The sequence below is a fragment of the Cervus canadensis genome, chromosome 28 (assembly GCF_019320065.1).
Source record: "Cervus canadensis isolate Bull #8, Minnesota chromosome 28, ASM1932006v1, whole genome shotgun sequence".
Classification (NCBI taxonomy): Eukaryota; Metazoa; Chordata; class Mammalia; order Artiodactyla; family Cervidae; genus Cervus; species Cervus canadensis.
Window position 1 is genome coordinate 44,267,582 of NC_057413.1, and position 22,580 is coordinate 44,290,161.

Below are 22,580 nucleotides of genomic sequence, written 5' to 3' on the forward strand. Positions count from 1 at the left end.
GGACCCTGACTCCCCGGGAAGCCTGGCTATCCAGACCGCGCTTTGCTCTCCCATCAACAGCAGAAATCCAGGACAGCTGTTGTTGACTGAGTTTTCCACGTACTGGGGCCCTTTAGCATCAACTCACTTAATGCTCATGGGCAGGGAAGGAGGGACTATGGTTGTTCCCAGTCTGTGCAGGTGTGAGCTCAGGCTGGAAGTTAAAATTCTTGGCCAAGGTCAGAAAATCAATATATGAGAGAGCCAGGGTCAGGCCTGGCTCTGCGCCTAAAGCCAGGGCTATTCACGCGTCTCCGTGTAACCATGCTCCCCTGGGCCCCTGGGCCTGGCCGCACCGAGTAACCTCAGCCTTGTTCCAGGCCAGAGCCTCCCAGCTGCCCCGGGTCCTGAGAACAGCGGTCCGCAGCTGTCCTCGGCTTGCTCACTGGAGCGGTAGTGTCCCCGCCTCTGCCCCTTCGTTCCGGCCAGGCCCCCTGCTGAAATGCCCACCCTCTGCCCTTGCTGGGCCCAATCTCTCCCCACAGATCCCCTGCTTAACCCCCGCTCACAGCCCCCAGAGGCCCCCCTGCCTGCCCAGAGCTCTCGGGTCTGCGCCGAGTTCTGCCCCCACCTGAGCACTGTCCGCCTGCCTTCTCTGCTGTGTCCTGAAGAGCATTTGTCCCCAGCCCACCCCGAGGAGCCTGGGATTCTCTCGGGCGGGGGCCCTGCCTGCATCTTTGTGTTCCCGTGTCCCTCCGTCCGTCCCGCCGCCCAGAGCCTGGCACAGTATTGCTTCCATAAACACCAGCTGCGGAGAGGCCAGCGGTCTGGTAGTTTGTGTGTTTGACTGGGGGAGAGGTGGGGCGGAAGTGAGCAGTATTTGGAGAACTTCAACTGGTGCAGGAAGATGGCAGCGGAACCCTGTTGTCAGGAAGCCCTCTGTCTGAGGGGAGACAGCCCCGTCCTCAGGGAGTCCCATTCTGAGGGGAGACACAGCCCTGCCTCCAAGGAGCCGCAGTCTGAGGGGAGACACAGCCCCGCCTCAGGGAGCCCCAGTCTGAGGGGAGACACAGCCCCGCCTCAGGGAGCCCCAGTCTGAGGGGAGACACAGCCCCGCCTCAGGGAGCCCCAGTCTGAGGGGAGACACAGCCCCGCCTCAGGGAGCCCCAGTCTGAGGAGAGACACAGCCCCGCCTCAGGGAGCCCCAGTCTGAGGGGAGACACAGACCAGCCCTCAGGGAGCCCCAGTCTGAGGGGAGACACAGCCTTGCCCTCAGGGAGCCTCAGTCTGAGGGGAGACACGGCCCTACCTCAGGGAGCCCCGGTCTGAGGGGGGGACATGGCCCTTCCTCAGGGAGCCCCGGTCTGAGGGAAGACACAGCCCTGCCTCAGGGAGCCCCAGTCTGAGGGGAAACACAGCCCTGCCTCAGGGAGCCCCAGTCTGAAGATAGTTTCTTGTCCAAAGCTCTGCTCAGACAAGTGACAGGGCTGCCTCTGCCTCCAAGTCCCCTGGAGGTTGGTGGCCAGCCTGGCCGTCCTAGTGTTGTCCTTACCCTTTAACCCCACTCCCCACCTCAACCGCCAGACTTCTGGCTTCTGAGCTTCCTCGTTCTCGCTCCCTGCCCCTGACACACCTTCTGCCCCAGTTCCCAGCAGTGACCTTGCTTCCTGCCTGCTTTCCTCCTGGAAAGAGAGATGGAGTGGGATTTCTTCCCAGTCTCCCTACCCCAGCCACAAGCAGCTGCCATTTTCAGGGGCAGAGGAGAAGGAAAGCGAGTCTGGGGGTCTGATCCACCAGGACTGGCTTTAGTGAAAGCTGTCTGGAGCCCTCAGTTTTAGCTAAAATCATGATACTGCCTTTGCTATTGGGTTTGATTTCTGTTTGATTTTTTTTTTTAATTTATTTAACAAATACACTTGACCTTTGCCCTCAGAAGAGGACTGTCTCTTAGGTATCTCCACCTGTGGTCTCAGCACACTTACTCTAAGAGTGTGGCTGGGGCTCAAGCAAGCTTGTTTCCCCCCTTCCTCAGGGCTTCCTATGTGGCCAGGGATGAGCCCAAGACAACCTGAGTCTTTATGGGAAGCATCTCATAAACCAGCGGTCCCCAACCTCTTTGGTACCAGAAACTGATTTTGTGGAAGACAGTTTTACCGTGGTAGGAGGATGGTTTGGGGATGATTCAAGCTTCCCAGATAGTGCTAGTGGTAAAGAACCTGCCTGCCAATGCAGGAGGTATAAGAGATTGGAGTTCGATCCCTGGGTCGGAAAGGGTCCCCTGGAGGAGGGCATGGCAACCCACTCCAGGATTCTTGCTTGGAGAATCCCATGGACAGAGGAACTTGTCCATAGGGTGGCAAAGAGTCGGACATGACTGAAGCGACTTAGCACACCCACAAGCGCATTATATTTATTGTGCACTTTATTTTCATTATTATTACTTGAACTCCACCTCAGATCATCAGGCATTAGAGCTCAGAAATTGGGGATCCCTGTTATAAACCACAACTCAGCTTAAGTGTGGGCAAGATTACCCAGACACCAGATTCAGTGTGTTTAGGGCACCACCAGTCAAGTTCCCAAAGGAAGCTGTTTTAATTTCAGCACAAATGCTTATTTTTGTGATTTCAAAAAGTGAAATTTTGTTTTAAATTATGTATAGGTCCTAAATTTTATCCAAGGGGCTCCCTGGTCATTTGTGTGTCTGCAGCCTCTAAGTGAGGAATATTTAGAATCTTAAGCCTGTTCAGGAAAAAATACAAATAAAAAAGAAACATAGTCCCAAGACATATGTAAAGAAGGTACACTACAGTGTCTGGGAATGGATCATTCTCTCTTGGGTGCATCTCCTTGAGTCTGTGCTAAAAGCCAGTTGTGTTACCTTATCTGAAAGTGGAGCTTCTTATCCCCCTGCTCAGAGATGGGGGGCCCCTCTGCAGGCCTGATCTCTGTGTTCTGGAACTTCTCTGACTCCTTCACCCCATGTCCTCAAGACTTCTCCTTCTCCAGTTGATAGAGCTGGGCTGATGTTTGACCCATGTTGTTGTGCTAGAAGGAGACAGTGCAGGGTTGTGTTGACCTCCCAGATAACATGATTGCCTTTTGTAGGAGGGACACCAGAGCAGTGGTCCCCAACCTTTTTGGCACAAGGGACCGGTTTTGTGGAAGACAGTTTTTCCACGGACTGGGGGTGAGGGGGACGGTTTCAGGATGATTCAGGCGTGTTATAATTACTGGGCACTTTATTTCTGTTATTACATCAGGCCCACCTCAGATCATCAGGCATTAGGTCAGGGGACCCCTGTGGTAGTGGGAAATGGTACCAAGCTCTGCAGTATTGAATCCCACTGCAGCCCACATCCTCCACTGCTCCAGCAGTCACGGATCTGGGAGCCTCCAGGTCCTAGCCTTAGCCCTGCTCCTTGGAATGCTGTGTGACCTTGACTGAGCCCCTCTCCCACTCTGCGCTTGTGTGTCCCCTTCTAGAATGGTGGGTGAAAGTGTGAAAACCTCACAGGCAGGTGGACTGGGCACTGGAAAGGAACCCGTGGCAGTCACGAACCCCAGGGCCCTCAGAAAATCTTTGCTGGGTGGGGGCAGATGAAACCATGAATGAGACACACACGCTCTCCCCTCCCCCTCCTCCACTCACCCCAACAGCATCCTTTCAGTAGCCATGGGTTGGACATTTACTACACCTCAAGGTATGCTCGGAGAAGGCACTGGCGACCCACTCCGGTACTCTTGCCTGGAGAATCCCAGGAAGGGGGAGCCTGGTAGACTGCAGTCCATGAGGTCGCTAAGAGTCAGACACAACTAAGGAATTCACTTTCACTTTTCACTTTCATGCATTGGAGAAGGAAATGGCAGCCCACTCCAGTGTTCTTGCCTGGAGAATCCCAGGGACGGGGGAGCCTGGTGGGCTGCCGTCTATGGGGTCGCACAGGGTCGGACACGACTGAAGTGACTCGGCGGCAGCAGCAGCAGCAGCAGGGTATACTCTGGGAGGCATAAAGATGTGAAAACATCCCCTGGAGCCCCTCGCTGGGTTGTCATCCCCTTGCAAAGATGGCCAAAGCCTGTGGGGTTTGGGGCTCTAAGGTCCCCTAGAGAGCAAGAAACCAAGTGTATGGGGGCAGAGGGTAAAAGAGACTTGAATTGAACCCAAGGGGCCCCTTTCTCTTTCTTCGCCCCAGGGTGCCACCGTGTCCCTCTCGGAGACTGTGCGGAAATGGCGAGAGTACCGACGCCAGTGCCAGCACTTCCTGACCGAGACCCCGCCCCCAGCCACAGGTGAGATCAGGTGGGGCCCCCACCCAGCCAGCTCCCCAGAGCCTTCGGAGGCCCCCCAAGCTGGCTTGGCATCCCTTGCCTCTCTAGGACCCACATCTGCCTATGCCTTGGGGTGTAGCCTTGTAGCTGCTGTACCCTCCTCGCCGGGGCCCCCCAGGAGCTGACACTGGGCCATTCCATTCTGTGTCTTCAGCGCTTCCCAGCTGGTGCCCAGGCTGGAGGCCCAACTCACATACTTATAGTAATGAACATTTAGGGGGTTTGTTTGGGATGTGTTAAAGAAGAGAGGGTTGAAGCCAGACAGGCCTCTGTTCCTGACCTGCCGGCCTGACCCAGTCACCTGAGGAAGTGATCTTGGGCTGGAGAGGTAGTGAGGTACCGTCCCGGTCATAGGAGGTGTGGAATTTCAGAAAAGGCCATGAAGATTGTTTATTAAGCACTTATTATGCTCTGATATCTATGCTGCCTACGCCGTTTGTCCATGCACAGCCCTGTGGGCTGGGAAATCAACCCCATTTTACAGATGAGAAAACAGAGTCCTTAAGTCCTTGGCTCCAAGTCCCACTGCTGCTAAGTGGTGCCTAGGCAGGGAGCTTTCTGCTGGGTAGCCTCCCCAGTGGAGAGCAGGGGAAAGTGGAAAGCACCCCAGCCAGGCTCGGACTCAGACGCCTTCCCTCTGCACCAGACCTCTTCTGCAACCGGACCTTCGATGACTATGCCTGCTGGCCGGATGGGTCCCCAGGCTCCTTCGTGAACGTCAGCTGCCCCTGGTACCTGCCCTGGGCCAACAGCGGTGAGTCCCCTTCCCCACATGGACCTCCCCTCCCTGGTGTCCAGGAGGCTGGGGTGGGGGTGGAGTTGGCATAGGGTGCTTGCTTCTTCCTTTCCACTGAGACACAGTCTCCTCACTCCTGGAGGTTCTTAGGCTTCCTCATGGTGGTCTGCCTACCTTTCCTTGAGAGTGGGGAGCGGTAGGGGGTGGTATCAGGTATAACCTGGGGCTGAGGCTTGTACTGGCAAGTGTCTATAGGGAAAGCATGGGGTCTGACTTAAGAAAGAAATGTGAGCACCCCCTTGCATCTAATAATCAGGAAAGGAATCAGGCAGGAACAGTTCCTGGGGACTTGGGGTGGGGGTGGTTTGAGGTGTCATTGCTGTGTGTGTGTGCATGTGTGTGTGTGCATGCACCCACTTCCCTAGTGGCTCAGATGGTAAAGAATCTGCCTGCAATGCAGGAGACGCAGTTTCAGTCCCTGGGTTGGGAAGATCCCCTGGAGAAGGAAATGGCAATCCACTCCTGTCTTCTCACCTGGAAAATCCCATGGACAGAGGGGCCTGGCAGGCTACAGTGCATGGGGTTGCAAAGAGTCGGACACGACTGAGTGACTAACGCTTACCTGGTCGTGCCCTGGAGCCACCGCCTGACTTCTCAAGGGGTTCACTGCTCAGAGGAACCCAGGCAGAGGTGATCAGGCCTTAGTGGGATTGTCCTCCAGCCCTCCCCCCTCACTCCTGGCTGTAGGGGACACCTTGTGGTGGGAAGGGTGTAGGTGAGAGGGGCTTTGGGGCGCAGAGAGCTACAGAGACTGCAGAGGGAGCTCCGACTGGAGGGGGAGAACGTGTGGCCCCCTGCCCGCCTGTGTGTCCCAGGAGACAGGCACCCTTACCTCAGAGAGCTCACAGTCTCAGAAAGGGAGAAAAGATCCTGTCTTATAATAGTGATACTGATTCAGTGCCTGCTTCGTGCACCATCCTGCCTTAAAAGGCAAGCATTCATGTAATCTTCACAATAACCCCGCAGTATGCTTGTAATACAGATAGGGGAACTGAGTCCCCAGAAAGTTCATGCTGCTCACTGAAGATGATGTGGTCGATGGCAGGGCCGGGATTTGAAGGCAGCCTATGCTCTTAATGACAGTGCATCAAAGGGGCCTGAGACTGAGCAGAAACTGGCCCAGAAGCAGATGTGAGAGGGAGGTCATGCTGTGGGAAGCCAGTGGGCTTCCTGGAGGAGGCAGCTGCTTAGTGGAACATCAGGGCACTTGGCAGGGCCTGGCATCAGCTTCAGCTCAGAACACGGGATGGAGGTCAGACAAAGCCCCGGCTGGAGTCCTGAGGACTCTCTCCTGCTGTCCCCTCCTGGTACGCCCACCCCACCCCAAGGTGCATGCTGAGGCAGGCAGCTGGGTGAGGCAGAGCGCCCAGTGCCCTTCATGCAGCTCTTCCACAGCCGCTGTAAGCACTTTATGTATCTACACTCATTTAATCCTCACAACAACCTTTCGGGGCTCCGAGTACTCCAAGAATACCTCATCTAGTACTCCGATGACCCTCCCCTCTTACAGAGGGGGAAACTGAGGCCCAGAGATGCTAAATGACTTTTCCAAGCTCTCACAGTGAGTGAATAGCAGACCCGTGAATCGGCCCAGGAGTCTGGTTCAGATTAAGCGTGTGTCATTTCTGCACCAAGCTTCCTCCAATGAGTGGGCACGTGTGTGTTCCTGTGCATGGGGGTCTGGGCATGGAGACAGGGGAGCGACCTGGGCCTCTGCTCGCTGGACCACCCCAAGGGAGGACAGTGAACTCTTTGCCTTCTCCCTGGAAAAATGAAATCTTATGATTCTACCTCACACTGTTGCAAGTGGCTGTGTGAGCTTGACTGAACTTCTAGACCTCTCTGTGCCTCTGGACATCATGTAGGAGGGGGGATATAGCCAGGTGATGGGGATGTTGGGAGGATTTCAAATTCCCAAAAAATGGTTTCTGTTAACTTTTTCCACCCACCTGACTTGTCTTCCCTGCTTCCCTCAATACACACAGGTTTCCAGCTCCCCAAAGGTTTGGGACTGGCTGACTGGCTGGCCCTCTAGACCCCGGGGAGCCAGGCGCAGGACAGGGCCCATCACTCAGCTCTAAGCCACCACCAGCTCTGCCTGCTGCTCGCGGCTCCATCCATCACCTTTAATTTTATTTGAGCAGGAAATAGGTCCTGGTGGTGCCCATTTATGAGTGAACATGGTTTTATTGCTTTCTCCATGAAGATAACAGCCACTGCACAGGCCCCCTGCCAGCTTCCACCCCCCCGCTCCCCGCCTCACTCCCTTTTTTGACCAAGCTAGCTCGCTCCTTTTTTTGACACTTGGGATCACAGACTCTACCTCCCTCTCCCCTCTCTCTGAGTCAGGGACCCACAGACATACCCACCCTGGGTTCCTGCAGCATGATTGCTGTCTCTGGCCTGTCCTGGCTGTCCTCTTGGCAGACGCTGGCACCGGGGGCTTCCCTCACCCCCTCCCAGGGCATGGAGGAGGAGGAAGGGGACAGTTCTGAAACTTTCTTGGGCTAATCAAGGGAGTGCCCTAACTGAAAACGTCACAGAGTGGGAATTAGGAGTGTGAAGAAGAAAGAGGGACAGGTCTTGGTCAATGTCCTGGGAGAAAACGCACTCAGCTGGGAATCTCAAAAGAACCTGATGGAGGGACCACTTCAGAGGTTGGTCTGGATTAACTTGGTGGCTCAGCGGTAAAGAATCTGCCTGTAATGCAGGAGACACAGGTTCAATCCCTGGATCAGAAAGATCCCCTGGCGGAGGGCATGGCAATCCACTCCAGTATTCTTGCCTAGGACACCCCATGGACAGAGGAGCCTGGTGTTGCAGAGTCAGGCACAACTTAGCAGTTAAACAACAATACCTACATTGGTACATAAAGCACCAAGGACTATAAGAGTAGGAAGCTTTAGTATCCCTAGGTCCCAGTGGGGCAGGAACAGGGCTGTGGTGCCCTCATGACAGCTGGAGGTCATGGTGATGGAGAGGCCACCAATAGGACAGGGCCGTGGTCGCAGAGGGGCAAAAACCACTGCCAGAACCTCAGAATCAAGGCAAAAAGGGAGCAAGGGAGAAATTCCCCAGCCTGTCTTTCCAACTGTACTACCTTCTGCCCATGCATCCCATTAGCTAAACCCAGCAGAGGGCTGGGAGCTCAAGTGATACTGTCCACAGGGGTCAGCCTCCTGGGGCGCAGGGCAGGGCAGAGGAATGAATGGCTCGAGAAAGAATTAAATTCGAAACACTTACCCAGGGCAGGTCTGTGTTAAGAGCTGGGGATGTCAGTGAGACCTTAGATGTGTGTGAGTGTGTGGGCTTTGGGGAAAAGGGGTGACTTTCCCACGGGGCTTGAAGAGGTTGCTCGGGAGCCTGGGAAGTGGTGTCAAGGGAGGTCAGAGCCACCTCTTCTGCCTGGGATGTCGCATTAGGAAGGCTTCCAGAGGGAGATGTCATTGGGACCAGGCCTTAAAAACAGGTGGATGGAGATGGAGGAGGGGCAGGAGGGCCCTCCAGAGAGGAGGATGTCCAGGCACCAGCTTGGAGACAGGGCCGGGCCTCAGAACTGCACAGCATCCCAGGGGTGCCATCTGAGTCCTTGAACACTGACCCCTCTAATTCAGAACCGGGGATTACGGGGAGGGTGGGGGCAGGTGAGTCAGGGAAGGAAGGGCTTCAGAGGAGATGCCTGTGTCCACAAGATTTTCTCTCTGGAAACCAAGAGGCTGGAGTGGTGTCCAAGAGCCTGCTACCACCTGAGGACCCTCCAGCAACCTTGCTTCCCGGCCAACAGCTGAGCTGCTCGTTGCAAATCATTCCAGTCTCATTAGCTGCACCCTTTCCTGATCCCTACCTGTTTGTGAGCTTGGTTCTAATTATAGGGGAGTCATAAAATGCTTTAAAAATAGCCTATAACTCACAATTCTTGGTAACTCTGACAGGTGCCTCCCTGGAGGAGCTTTCACAGCAGGCTGGGGTTGCGGAAGGAAGCCGAGGCCCCCTGCTGGTCCTGGAGGGATTTCAGCTGCGGCAGGGTCCTAAGTTCCAGCCCAGCCCCAGGGAAGGGCGCTCTTTTGAGGAATTGGGGCTGGGGTGGGGGTGGACGGGGTTGGGCAAGAGCAGGGCTTTCACTGTGACTGTGTTCTGAAGGTCAGCCAGGCACCCAGGTGGCGCTAGTGGTAAAGAATCCACCTGTCAATGCAGGAAACGCAAGAGACCTGGGTTTGACCTTGGGTCAGGAAGATCCCCTGGAGAAGGAAATGGCAACCCACTCTTGTATTCTTGCCTGGAAAGTTCCATGGACAGAGGAGCCTGGCGGGCTATAATCCACGGGGTTGCAAAGAGTTGGACATGACTGAGCGCGCACGCGCGCGTGCGCACACGCACACACGCACACACACACACGCACACACACACACACACACGTACCAGGCACTTCTTTCACATGCTTTCACTTCTAGTCTTCACACCCCCGACCTGGGAAGTTATCATGGTTTCCATTTTACAGATGAGGAAACTGAGACCCAGGGAGGTCTGCCCCAGGTCCCATAGCTGGTTGAGGGCAGAATCAGGATTTGAGCTTGAGGTCTTCCTCTAGTCCTTGATGTGAGACACAGCCCCTCACCCATAGTCCAAGCCAGCGCCTTTAGTTCCAGCCCTGGCTTTGACCCTCATTCCTGCACTCCGGGGAGGTCCTGTGACTGCCCTCTTTGAATCTCGGCATCCTGGCCTAGGAGATGGGGGCCCAGGAGTCCGTGCTGGCCACCGCTGTTGCCAGGGTGCAGGAGCTAATGGATTCATGAGCGCCTCTCCACAGCCCTGAGTGCCTGCGTCCACGTGGAAGGGCGGCTGTTAGCTTGATTACCGACGCCACTGCAGTTTCCGGGAGGGGAAGTGTTTAATTGGGGGTTTTATTTCCAGCACCAGGGTCTGACTTAATGAAATATTCCCTAGGCCTCCTGGCTCATGGCCGGCTGCCTCCTGGTGTTGACAAGACCAGAGCCAAGCTTCTGGTTATAATATACCAGTAGCTCCCGGGCCAGATAAGGCTGGCCTGATAAGCTGGGCTGGGCCCTGACCCACCCCATCTCCAGCCAAGATGGGCGCCTGGGGACCACAGCCGGGCCAGGAACAGTCCTGGCTTTTAATATTTGCTGCTAATGAAGGGTAATTGACAGACGCATTTGCATAGGCTTACTGAGCTTTGCAGGGATGCAGCGATCCCTTGACACTGTGCCAGTAACACACACATCTGTGCACATACCACCTCCCCACCACCTCCCCATCCTCCCAGCTCGCCCTGAGAAGAGAGCCCAGGAATGGCAGGGTGCAGGGGGCCCACGCTACCAAGACAACCTGCTGGGAAGATGCTGAATGTTGGTGAATCCAGGCCCAGAGGAAGGGTGGCGAAATGGCACATGGCCATGGTGGACTGTTAGCAGAGAGTTCGGGTGCTGACTTATGGCCTTTTGGCCTCTAGGGGCAGAGGGCTGGGGGCTGTGATCCTGATTCTGCCACTCCCTGGCTGGATGATCTTGGGCAAGTCACTCGGCCTCCTAGAGGCTCTGTTTCTCCATCTGTAAAATGGGATTCTTGGCGCCTAACCTTGTAAGGTGGTTGTGATGTCCACAGGTGTCAGACATACAGCAGGTGCTCAAAACCCGTTTCTGTGAGAGTGCAGCCTGCAGAGAGGGTTTGAGAGAGGAAGGGAAGCATCCATTTGTGTGCCTCCTGGCTGCCAGACCCTGTGCCCCTGTGGCGAGTTGAGTGTTATTAGGGTCACACTGCTGCGGGCTGCATCCTGGGTCAGTGGCACTTCCCTGGTTTGGGCTCTGTTGCTGGGTCCTCTCCCTTCCCTGGCCCCTCTGCCTCCTCACTGCTCCCCACTTCCTCCCATCTAAACGGGCTTCCAGAAAAGGCTCTGACACCAGTCTCACACCCCGTGGAATCAGTCCAGATCTTCATCACTGCTCTGGGGTCATTACCCCTGAAGACTGGTGTTGCTGTCATATGAGATGACTCAACCCCTGGGGAAGAATTCTAGGCACTCACACAGTAGATCAAAGAGATGTCTGGGGGCTCGGCCAGTCGCTTAAAATCAGACCTGGTGCCTCCCCTTCTCTGCCGTTGTCCTTTTTTGATTTTGTTCATCCTTGTGTCGGGGGCTTCTCCTGCTGAGGGAAATCTCACGATTAGATTTTTCAGGCTTTTGTTTCTGGAAGCAAAAAGAGACTTCCCCAGGGAAGTCTCTTAAAATGCAGGTTCTTCTAGAAGCTGTGATGCCAAAAGCTGACTTAGCCCCACGGTATTAGCAGATAACTTCTGTCTCCTGAATCGGGACCCTGCTCAAGGTCTCTGAAGAGCAGTGGGAGAAAGTAGAGAGTGAGCTGCAAGCTGGGGACTGGCTCAGGGAACCAGGGTCCCACTGACAGGCCCTGAAGGTGCCTGCCTGTGTAGGCGAAGGGTTGCCCCAGTCCTTAAAACAAAGATGTCAGGCATTTGACAGCAGTGGGTGGGTTGACGGTTTGTGAACTAGGAAATGCAGCCCCAGCCTCGATGGCACATCCCTCCTGGGCCCTGGCGGGTGGACCTGGGCTGGTGCTGCTGCTGAAAGACATGCGTGTTAATGAGCCCCCTCTGCAGACCTGTCCTTGCTGCTGCCTCTCCACCTGGAAACTTCTGAGCAGCTGCTGCCAGCCAGGGCCTCCCTCCCTCCCTCACACTGAGCCTTCTTCCCACACCTGGGGAATCTGGTCTTTAAAATCTTTTTTCCTTTAGAATTAAAAACTATATATGTATTTATTTATCTTTGGCTGCGTTGAGCCCTAGTTGTGGCCCATGGACTCAGTAGTTGTGGTCCAGGGGCTTAGCTGCTCCCTGGCACGTGGAATCTTCCTGGCCCAGGGGTCGAACCCGTGTCCCCTGCATTGGTAGGCGGATTCTTAACCGCTGGACCACCAGGGAAGTCCCTAGCATTTTTTAAGTCTTTTAAAACTTGTCCTGGTCCCCAGTCCCCTCCTTGACCCCCATCCCCCCGCCCCGGTGCTAAATCTCTCCCCACTTTTGTCCCTGGTCTCCTGGCCCTCCCAGACGCAAGTAAGCCCCTCTCACTGTGACCTCACTGCAAACTTGGGGCCACCAGTCACCACGCTCCCTGGATGGTGGACAGTGAGGCCCAGCAGGGCAGTTGCCCCAGCACCCGATGCCCAGGCAGGGTGTGAGGGCCACAGGGACACCCTGTCTCCAATTCTGCTGGGCTTATGTGTGACCTCTCTTCTTCGCATTGATGTTATTCCTTTCTAAGCACTTCTTTCTGTGAGTCTTGATTATCTGAAGTCAGGCACTGTGCTTCCTTCCTCCCTCAGACAGGGAGCTCCTGGCGGACAGGGGCTGGATGCCTCCCCACTCACACTGGGAGGTCTCCGAGGACAGCCTCCGTCTCCGGCTACTTGGAGTTACTTGAAGGGAGGAGCCAGTTTTCCCCCTCTTTGAACAGAGGGTCCCTAAGCATCTCTAAGGGTCTCTAAGGTCTCTAAGGGTCTCTAAGCCAATCTCTGCCATTGGCTATGTATTCCTTTAAATCAGGTGATCTTTGACAATAGGACTGGGTCTCCTCCATCAGATTAGAGCTTCTTGAGGACAGGGCAGCGTCTCCCCTCAGACTGGGGATCCCAGAGGGCAGGGCTGTGTCTCTTTCTTTCTCTTGGGAGCTCTGTGCCCCCTTTATAGCTGAGGTCTACTTTGCCCAAGGAGGTGGCCCTGAGTTCCAAGAATCAGAAATTGCAGGGGGTGGCTGTGGGTCTGTCAGGGCCACTACTCTTTAGCACCAAACCTTGTCTGAGTGAGATTTGAGGCAGAAACCATGGAAATGGTGTGTTCAGTCGCTCAGTCATGTCCGACTCTTTGCAACCCCGTGGATGTAGACCGCCAGGCCTCCCTGTCCACCACCAACTCCAGGAGTTTACTCAAACTTCTGTCCATTGAGTTGGTGATGCCATCCAACCATCTCATCCTCTGTCATCCTCTTCTCCTCCCACCTTCAGTCTTTCCCAATATCAGGGTCTTTTCCAATGAGTCAGTTCTTCGCATCAGGTGGCCAACGTATTGGAGTTTCAGCTTCAGTATCAATCCTTCCAATGAATATTCAGGACTGATTTCCTTTGTGATAGACTGGTTGGATCTCCTTGTAGTCCAAGGGACTCTCTAGAATCTTCTCCAATACCACAGTTCAAAAGCATCAATTCTTTGGTGCTTAGCTTTCTTTATAGTCCAACTCTCACATCCATACATGACCACTGGAAAAACCATAGCTTTGACTAGATGGACCTTTGTTGGTAAAGTAGTGTCTCTGCATTTTAATAAGCTATCTAGGTTGGTCATAACTTTTCTTCCAAGAAGCTAGTGTCTTTTAATTTCATGGCTGCAGTCACCATCTGCAGTGATTTTGGAGCCCAAAAAAACAAAGTCAGCCACTGTTTCCCCATCTATTTGCCATGAAGTGATGGGACCGGATGCCATGATCTTAGTTTTCTGAATGTTGAGCTTTAAGCCAACTTTTTCACTCTCCTCTTTCACTTTCATCAAGAGGCCCTTTAGTTATTCGCTTTCTGCCACAAGGGTGGTGTCATCTGCATATCTGAGGTTATTGATATTTCTTCTGGCAATCTTGATTCCAGCTTGTGCTTCATCCAGTCCAGCGTTTCTCGTGATGTACTCTGCATATACATTAAATAAGCAGGCTGTAAATATACAGCCTTGACGTACTCCTTTTCCTATTTGGAACCAGTCTGTTGTTCCATGCCCAGTTCTAACTGTTGCTTCTTGACCTGCATACAGATTTCTCAGGAGGCAGGTCAGGTGGTCTGTTATTCCCATCTCTTAAAGAATTTTCCATAGTTTATTGTGATCCAGACAGTCAAAGTCTTTGGCATAGTCAACAAAGCAGAAGTAGATATTTTTCTGGAACTCTCTTGCTTTATTGATGATCCAACAGATGTTGGCAATTTGATCTCTGGTTCCTCTGCCTTGGAAATGGTGTGGCCTTATCTCAAAAGTGTGGGTTCGTCAAACTGCATTCCAGGGTGGCTAAGAGGAAAGGCTGAGGCGGGGCCTGGGCAGGTCCCCTTTGTGACCTTTCCTGTTCCTGGGTGAAACGGACACGTGGCAGGAGAGGAAGACCCGAGCGTGTGTGTGTGTGTGTGTGTGTGTGTGTGTGTGTGTGAGAGTGTGTGTGTGTGTGTGTGTGTAGAGGGGTCACAGGGCCGACCCCCGGGTGGGGAGGACGCGAGGCAGGTAGCCGTGGGCCGAGGCTCACCCCGTGCCTCCACCCCAGTGCTGCAGGGTCACGTCTACCGGTTCTGCACCGCGGACGGCCTGTGGCTGCACAAGGACAACTCAAGCCTGCCCTGGAGGGACCTGTCCGAGTGTGAGGATTCCAAGCGAGGGGACCGCGTGAGTTGAGGAGGTGGGGAGGGGGCAGCAGGGGGCCAACTTCATGGGAGCAGGGACCCGGGCCATCTCCGGGTAGGTCTGTCTCCACCTGCCCATCCCCCTGCCTCTGGGGCTTTGCTCACCACGCCTTCTGGACATAGGTGGTGTGTGTTCACCTCTCTGGCCTCAGAACAAGGTCCTAGAAATCCAGGGACTGTCACCATAGGTGATTCCCTTCCTCAGTTCCAGGACCCCAATGGGGCTGAGTCTCCCTTGTTCCCCGGGGCAGCAGGCTGTGGGAGAGGAGGGTTGTGGGCGCCCCTGTACACCGTGTCCCTGTGTGTACACAGAGCTCCCCGGAGCGGCAGCTCCTGTCTCTTTACGTCATCTACACGGTGGGCTACGCGCTCTCCTTCTCCGCGCTGGTCGTCGCCTCGGCCATCCTCCTGGGCTTCAGGTAAGGGGGCTGCTTCCACCTGACCCCATATCGGGGTGGGGGCACCAAACTGAAGCAACAGCCTAGCAGAGTCCTCTCCTAAGAGATGTCCGTAGACTGTGAGGCTGAAAACACAGCCCACAGCACTGTACTTAGGCAAATCTGTACCGTGTACACGTGTGCATGTAATGCTGCAAAAAAGGAAAAGCAAACAAATGCACACATGCCACACGCCTTCACGGCGGATGATGGGAGGAGAGGAGGTCCTCTCCCGTGAGCCTATGTCTCAAAGGATCGGGAGTTCAGTATGATTTTAGGAGACCTCAGGGGGTTAGCAATTCTGCTCTCTTTGGAGTTTGTCAGCTCCCTTGGAAAATTTCCTCCCCAAGTCTACCCATTCCTTTCAGAGCACCAGGCCCTTCCCACGCCCTGTGCACTAATGGCCAACGGCCAGGAGGGCCAGGTTCATGGGGCAGGAGGGATTCCGAGGGCTGGGAACTCAGGACAGCAGCCAGCAGGAGCAGGAGAGGTGACATTCCTCCTGCTTCCCCATGGCTTCTGGCAGTCAGGGCTGGGCACACAGTCAGTGCTCCATAAATACGTTCACCCAAGAATATTCTCCCCTTTTATTAGGAAACGTTTAGAGATCTGAAAATACAGTGTCTGGGACTATAATCACCTGTGCACACACACCCCAAAGCCCAGGAACTAGAGCCCAATGGCAAGGTTAAGTTTCTCAGGATCGCCTTTCCTTCCCACCAGAGGGAACTCCTCTGGGGCTGCTTATAATTCTGATGCCTCTCTCTATACTTTTATTGCATTTCTAAGTATCTGTAAAACCATATAGCATGGGTCTTGCATGTCTTTAATGGCCTGTTGGACATACTTTTCAGCAGTGTTATTTTTGGCCTGATGTTGTATTTTTTTGAGGTTCATTCACAAATGATACAGGTGGTTCTGTTTCATTCATTTGAGCCATCACTCCATTGTATGATATATTGCAGTTTATTTGTTGTCCTTTTACTGGACATTTGAGGCTTTTCTCTCTTTTTTCTTAGTTATAAACATTGCTAAGATGAACATGCTTACCCATGACCCCTTGTACACTGCTCCAGGGGCACATGCCTCTGAGTAGAGGTGCCTGGTCTGAATACGACGTGCTGTTGCAAATGTATTAGGTGTTGTGAAGTTGTTTTCCAAAGTGGTCAGGCCCATTTGCCCTCTTACTGATAATATATGAAAGTTCCCTTGGCTTAACATCCTCACCAATATTTCCTATTTTCAGACTTAATTGTTGCTAATCTGAAGTGTGTGAAGTATCTCATTATGATTTTAATTTGCATATCACTGATTCCTAGAGAGATCTAGCAGACTTTTTATGTTTCATTCTGTGAATTGTTTGTTCATATCCTTGGCTTACTTTTTTATTGGCTGATTCGGCTTTTTCTTTTGATTTTAGGCATTCCTTATATATTCTGGATAGTAATCCAGGATATATCCTCTCAGCCTGTGGTTTACTTTTTCACTTACTGTATGGTGCCTTAATAATTTTAATGGGATGGAATATACCAATGTATCTGATTCTATTGATAAACAAAAGTGTTAATTTTAACAGAATGAAATATATCAATGTATCTGATTCTGTTGATAAACACAATTTATCAGTAAGTGTTATCAATTAATAAAAATTCATTTTCCCAATTGATAAAAAAATTTATCAAATTTTTTTCCCCCAAAGGCCAGATTTGTTTATGGTCTTAAGAAATCTTTTCTTATCCTAGCTTCATAAGTTTTACACATCCCTTATGGCTCTTTGGTGAACCTGTAATTCATTTTTGTCTATAGTGAAAGTAAGAGGTTTAATTTCATTTTTCCACATATGCATATAGTTAATTGTGTCAGGACCACTTATGGGTAGCCCCCTTTCCGCCCCTGGTTTCTGCTGTGCGGCAAGGGTTATACACCTGGGTGGGTCTCTGTCATCTGGATTGTTTTCCATTGGTCTACTTGCCTGTCTCTTTGTTGATAACCACAGTGCCTTAACTACTTAGATTCATCAGAAAATCTTGATTTTCTTACAGTTGGAGCCCCTACATTGTGGTTCCTTAGGAGTGTCTGTACTATTCTTGTGGAGAAGGCAATGGCACCCCACTCCAGTACTCTTGCCTGGAGAATCCCATGGACGGAGGATCCTGGTAGGCTGCAGTCCATGGGTTCGCTAAGAGTCGGACACGACTGAGCGACTTCACTTTCACTTTTCACTTTCATGCATTGGAGAAGGCAATGGCAACCCACTCCAGTGTTCTTGCCCGGAGAATCCCAGGGACAGGGGAGCCTGGTGGGCTGCCATCTATGGGGTCGCACAGAGTCGGACACGACTGAAGCGACTTAGCCACAGCCGCAGCAGCAGTACTATTCTTGGCCCTTGGCTCTTCTTTTTTAAAAAAATTAATTAATTTATTTTTACCACACTGCATACCATGTGGGATCTTAGTTTCCCTAACCAGGGGTTGAATGCGCATCCCCTGCATTTGAACCATAGAGTCTTAATCACTGGACTGTCAGGAAAGTCCCCTTGGCTCTTCTTTATAAGGTCTTTTTTTAACTTTTCATTTTATATTGGAGTATAATTGATTAACAGAATTTATTTACAAAAGAGAAAGAGGCTCACAGACTTAGAGAACTTATGGTTACCAGGGAGCTGGGGAGGGATAGTTAGGGAGTTTGGGATTGATACACGCTGCTAAATTTCAAATGGATAACTGGGACTTCCCTGGTGGTCCAGTGGTTAAGACTCCATTCTTCTAAGGCAGGGGGCCCTGGTTTGATCCCTGGTTGAGGGATTTAGATCCTACATACTGCACATCATGGCCAGAAAAATAAAAATTAAACAAAATGGATATCCAACAAGGACATGGAACTCTGTTCAATATTCTATAACAACCTAATTGGGAAAAGAATTTGAAAAAGAATAGATACATGAAGTGTATAGCTGAATCACTTTGTTCTTCTTTATAAGTTTTTTAAAACTTCCATCAAAAGAAAAACCAACACTGTTGGAATTTTTATTAGAGTGAATTGAATTTATTGGTTAATGTGAAGAGAATCAACACTTTCAAGGTAGTGTCTCTATCCATGAATCTGGTGACTCTTCCCTTAATCTGAGTCTTCTTTAATTATTTTGAGCAAGCTTTACCTGTATTCTCCATAGAAATTGTGCCATCTTCTGTTAGACTTATTTCCAGGTACTAATTAAAAATAATGCAAATGATTTTTTAAATTTACTTTTTAATTGTTTACTCCTGATGTACATAAACATACATATTAGCAACCGTATTGAATGAACTCTGATTAGCTCTAGTACTTTGTGTGTTGATTCTCTTGGATTTCCTGTGAAGATCATCTATAAACAGTGACAATTTTGTGTCTTTATTTCCAGTTCTTATCCATTTTTCCCCTTACCTTCTTACAGGGGCCAGGATTTGTAGTACAAAGTTGAATAGATGTGAATAAGTAGATCTTACAGCTAGATAATCCTTATTTTGTTCCTGAAGTAAAGGGAATCTTTTTAAAATTTCTCAGTTAAGAATGAAGTTGGCTCCTTGTTTGGCTGGACAGCCCTTATTGGGTAAAGAAATGTCCTCATATTTTCAGTTTGTTTTTACACGAAAGGATATTGAAGTTGTATCCAGTACTTTGTGAATTCCTGCCGTGTGCTTAGCCCCGATCTGTCACTGTAAGGCAGCCTGGAGGCATGTTAGACATAGGCTGTCATCGGGAAGCCACGCAAGTCCCCAGTGGGGAAAGTGGTCTTCACACAGATCACTTGGTTACACGTGATTTTGTAGAAGGGAAGATGATGCAGAGAAAAGGATAGAATGTAGATGGGGGTGGGGTGGCAGTCACCACACAGCTGAAGGTTTCATGGACAGGCGGGACATGAAAGCCAAATGATTTTCAAGATTATGGGAAAGAAGGGCATCTTGGAAGAAGAAAGACAGGAGCATAGTCCCGGGGACAGACACTTGCCTGAGAACCAGGGCTCATGGAGCAGAATTGTCGGTCATTGTGCCAGGGAAGGCCCTGCTTTCTCCCGCAGACACCTGCACTGTACCCGGAACTACATCCATCTGAACCTCTTTGCGTCCTTCATCCTCCGAGCACTGTCCGTCTTCATCAAGGATGCGGTCCTCAAGTGGATGTACAGCACGGCCGCCCAGCAGCATCAGTGGGACGGGCTCCTCTCCTACCAGGTGTGTGGTGTGTCCAGGGAGGGCTCGGGGAGGGTGGATGGTCTGTGAAGGGCAGGCTTCCCTACCCCACCCAGGCCTGGCACAGAGGAAGGCAAGAACTGCCCCACCCTGGTCGTCAGGAAGCCCTCAGTCTGATGGAGAGAGGCGGTCCACTCTGGGGAGCCCCCAGTCTGATGGGAGAGGCTGTCCCATCCCAGGGAACCCCAAGTCCCACCTGGTGGGAGAGGCAGTGGGGAGCTTCCAGTCTGAGGAGGGAGAGACTGCCCTGCCCATGGAGAGTACTGTCTGACTCCGGGGAGTGGTTTTTTTGGAGACAGACCTGGGTTTGAATTCCAGTTCTACCACTTACTCGTTTGCAGGCATAAGTTATTTACATCTCTGAACTTCAGTTTTTTCACCCATAGGGGGATAATTAGTTTCATTCCTCCAGGATAGCGAGGACCCCATGAGCTCGATAGAGCAGGTCTTAGCGCTAGCCCGGGCGGGAAGGTGTCAGCTGTGTGATCCTGCGTTCGCTCTGGCAGGATAGCAGCTGGGGCGGGACCGGGAGGGGGGTCGAGAGCGGCAGGGGCGGAGCTGTTGTGCCCTGGGGACCCTTCCTCTGCCCCCAGGAGTCTCTGGGCTGTCGCCTGGTGTTCCTGCTCATGCAGTACTGCGTGGCGGCCAACTACTACTGGCTCCTGGTGGAGGGGGTGTACTTGTACACGCTGCTGGCCCTGTCTGTCTTCTCCGAGCAGCGCGCCTTCAGACTCTACCTGAGCGTTGGCTGGGGTAAGGCCCGCCGCCGGTCATCTCACCCCTACCCCGACTGAGCGCCGCGGGTGCGAGACCCTGATCCCTCTTGGAGCTGCTGCCTTCAGGCTACCCAGGGGGCCAGCCCGGTACTCAGAACACACGGCTGGGCCAAGGGGTGGGGCCCCCTTGGAGAACCCCGTCCTGGGCACAGGACTCGCTGCCGATGGGACTGTCAAGGCATTGTCCAGCCTCCCTGCCTTTGCGTGACTCTCCCCCCCTTAAAGGAAGCAGAGGCCTTCGCCTCTCTGGCCAAATGCACGACACACACCACTGGCCGTCATGGTACCAGTCTCAGAGATCCCGGCCCCTAAGACCCTTGGGGGACAGAGCCCCACACCCAGTCCTGGACACCCCAGCCCTGAGGGAAGTGGACAGTCCTGGGTCTCAGGGTGGGGGTCCCTGGGCATGGGGCCGAGGGGCGTGGCTCTGTCACACGATGATGAAGAAGAGGAGAGCGTCGAGGAGAGCTGAGTGAGGGGGTGGGAGAGGGTCAGCCAGAAGCCAGCTGAGCAAAGGGTGGACCCCGGAAGTGCCTGGAGCCCAGCTGGAAATGTTCTGGCCAAAAAAGTTTGCCGAGAACCACTGTGTCTTTTTTTTTTGCTGGAACATTTCTGGTTGTGCTTCTGCGTCTCTCCACGTGGGATTCCAGTGAGAATGGCGTGGGGGTGGGGCAGGGGCTGAGGCACCCATCCCGGAAGCACCCCCACCAGCCTCCACCCCCGACCTCCACCCTCTACCCCGGAAACAGATGCAACAGCACTTCCTCTGGAGGGGCCCACGGGCACCCACCTGGGATGGAGCCAGGAGCGGGCAGTCTTTGGGCCTCTCACCGTAATGGGACCCACTCTCTTCCCATTTCCATGCTCCCCACTTAAATCCCCCCCTTTCCCATACTGGCTGTTTCCCCTGAGCCCCTGCCAGGCTGAGCCTGGTCCCGCCCGCCTCCTTGGGAAGTGCCCTGGGTTCCTGGCCCCTGGGTCTGGGCTCTGTCTGGTCCCCTCAGCTGCCCTGCCCCCATCCTCACACTCCACCCCTTGTTGATGATGCTCTTTGGCTACTTCGTTCCAGAGGCCCTGCTGCAGAAGAGCATCTGGGAAGGGGCTTTCATGTGATCAGTGTCCTGAGGGCAAGACAGTAGAGAGCAGGTGCTGGGCCCAGGCCTCCTGACTCCCAGGCCCTGGGCCCCGTTGCCTGTCACACCAGGCTTTCTTTAGCCCTTGACGGCCCGGCCGAGCAAGCTCGGGTCCCGCAGTGGGCAGGTGGGCCTGCCTCAGGGCACAGCTCTTCCCTCCTACGCCTTCTCCCCTCTTCCCCCAGGGCCCAGCCCTTCCCTGCCTGGCCTCCTCCCCTCCCAGGCCTCTTCATCCTGCAGGGACATCAGACTGGCAGTGGGCAAAGCTGAAGAGCTCTGCAGCCAACTGGAGGGGTGGGTGGAGTTAGGCCATGAAGGGGAGCTCCGGGAAGGTGGTCCTCAGGGTGGGGGATTATGTCTGTCCATTCTGGGAAATAGCATCAGCGCTGGAGTGCTGTCACCATGGTGACTTGAGGGCGGAAGCGATGGAAGGAACGGTGTGATGTGTGCAGAGGCGCATGGGTGGTGGGTGGAGACTTTGGGGGGCTGGAACACACAGTGTTCCTGAGGTCTCTGACTGGGCAGTGAGGGAGGGGGTTCCAGTCTTTTACCATCACCTCATGCCCCAGCTTGGGACCCAGGGTCTGAGGAAGCAGAAGGGCAGGACCCTGGGGGACCCCCTCTTCCTACTCAGATCATCCTTTTCTTGAGGAATTGGGGTGGGGAGAGACAGAGGAGCAAAGACAGGACAGACAGACAAGTCACTGAGAGCCCAGAGCTCTTCTGTGATGCTAGGAGGCTCTTGGCCCAAGTGGGATGCTTGGGAAACACCTCCTAGCTTCATATGCAAATGCAGGAATTAAAATTGGGACTCTGATACAGCAGGGGAATCCCCAAAAGGCATGTCAGCCTCTGCTGTTGTCCATGGGTGGCCGAATACTCCCATAACCCACCAGAAGGAGGCCTCTCAGGGGGGAGGCATGTGACACACGAGGAAATCATCACTTCTCAGAGCCAGTCTGTGTGTCTTCATTCAAGCCTTTTTCTCCAGCCTGTCTTGTTGATTTTCTAAATGGGAGAAAGATGAAGCCAGCAGGGAGTGTGTAATGTTTGCAAGCGGCAGAGGTGTGCCTGCATTTTTTTTTAAGCCTTCGTTAAAGAGATGCTGATGCATGAATAAAGTTCACCAGATCTGGTTTTTAATGTGAGTGAGCTCCCCTGTCCTGGGGTGGGGGTCTCAGAAAAAGGCCAGTAGGGTACCGGGGATGTCAAAGATAGAGGTTTGCAGATGTGTGTGTGGCTCAGGGTATTGACCTGTTCTTGCCTGCACAGCTTCCCTTGTCTCACTGATACACTGACTCTTTCATTCATTCATTCCATTCTTACTGGGCATCTTCTATGTGACAGGCTCTGTGCTATGTGCTGGAGCCTTGGGAAACCATCTCCCTTTTGCCCAGTCTCGCGAAGGCCTATTACTAAAGCAACATGGATGCTGGG

At 53.0% G+C, this 22,580-nt stretch overlaps 1 protein-coding gene across 2 annotated transcripts in view; it reads left to right on the forward strand.

Moving 5' to 3' along the window:
• GLP1R (glucagon like peptide 1 receptor) overlaps positions 1 to 22,580 on the forward strand; it is a 40,353-nt gene that overhangs the window by 4,435 nt on the left and 13,338 nt on the right. For both annotated transcript variants that reach the window (XM_043450443.1, XM_043450442.1), the window contains exons 2-7: positions 4,176 to 4,272; positions 4,958 to 5,065; positions 14,430 to 14,548; positions 14,878 to 14,984; positions 19,063 to 19,216; positions 19,828 to 19,987. In XM_043450443.1, the coding sequence (XP_043306378.1) occupies positions 4,176 to 4,272; positions 4,958 to 5,065; positions 14,430 to 14,548; positions 14,878 to 14,984; positions 19,063 to 19,216; positions 19,828 to 19,987 (745 nt within the window). The remainder of the gene's footprint in view (positions 1 to 4,175; positions 4,273 to 4,957; positions 5,066 to 14,429; positions 14,549 to 14,877; positions 14,985 to 19,062; positions 19,217 to 19,827; positions 19,988 to 22,580) is intronic.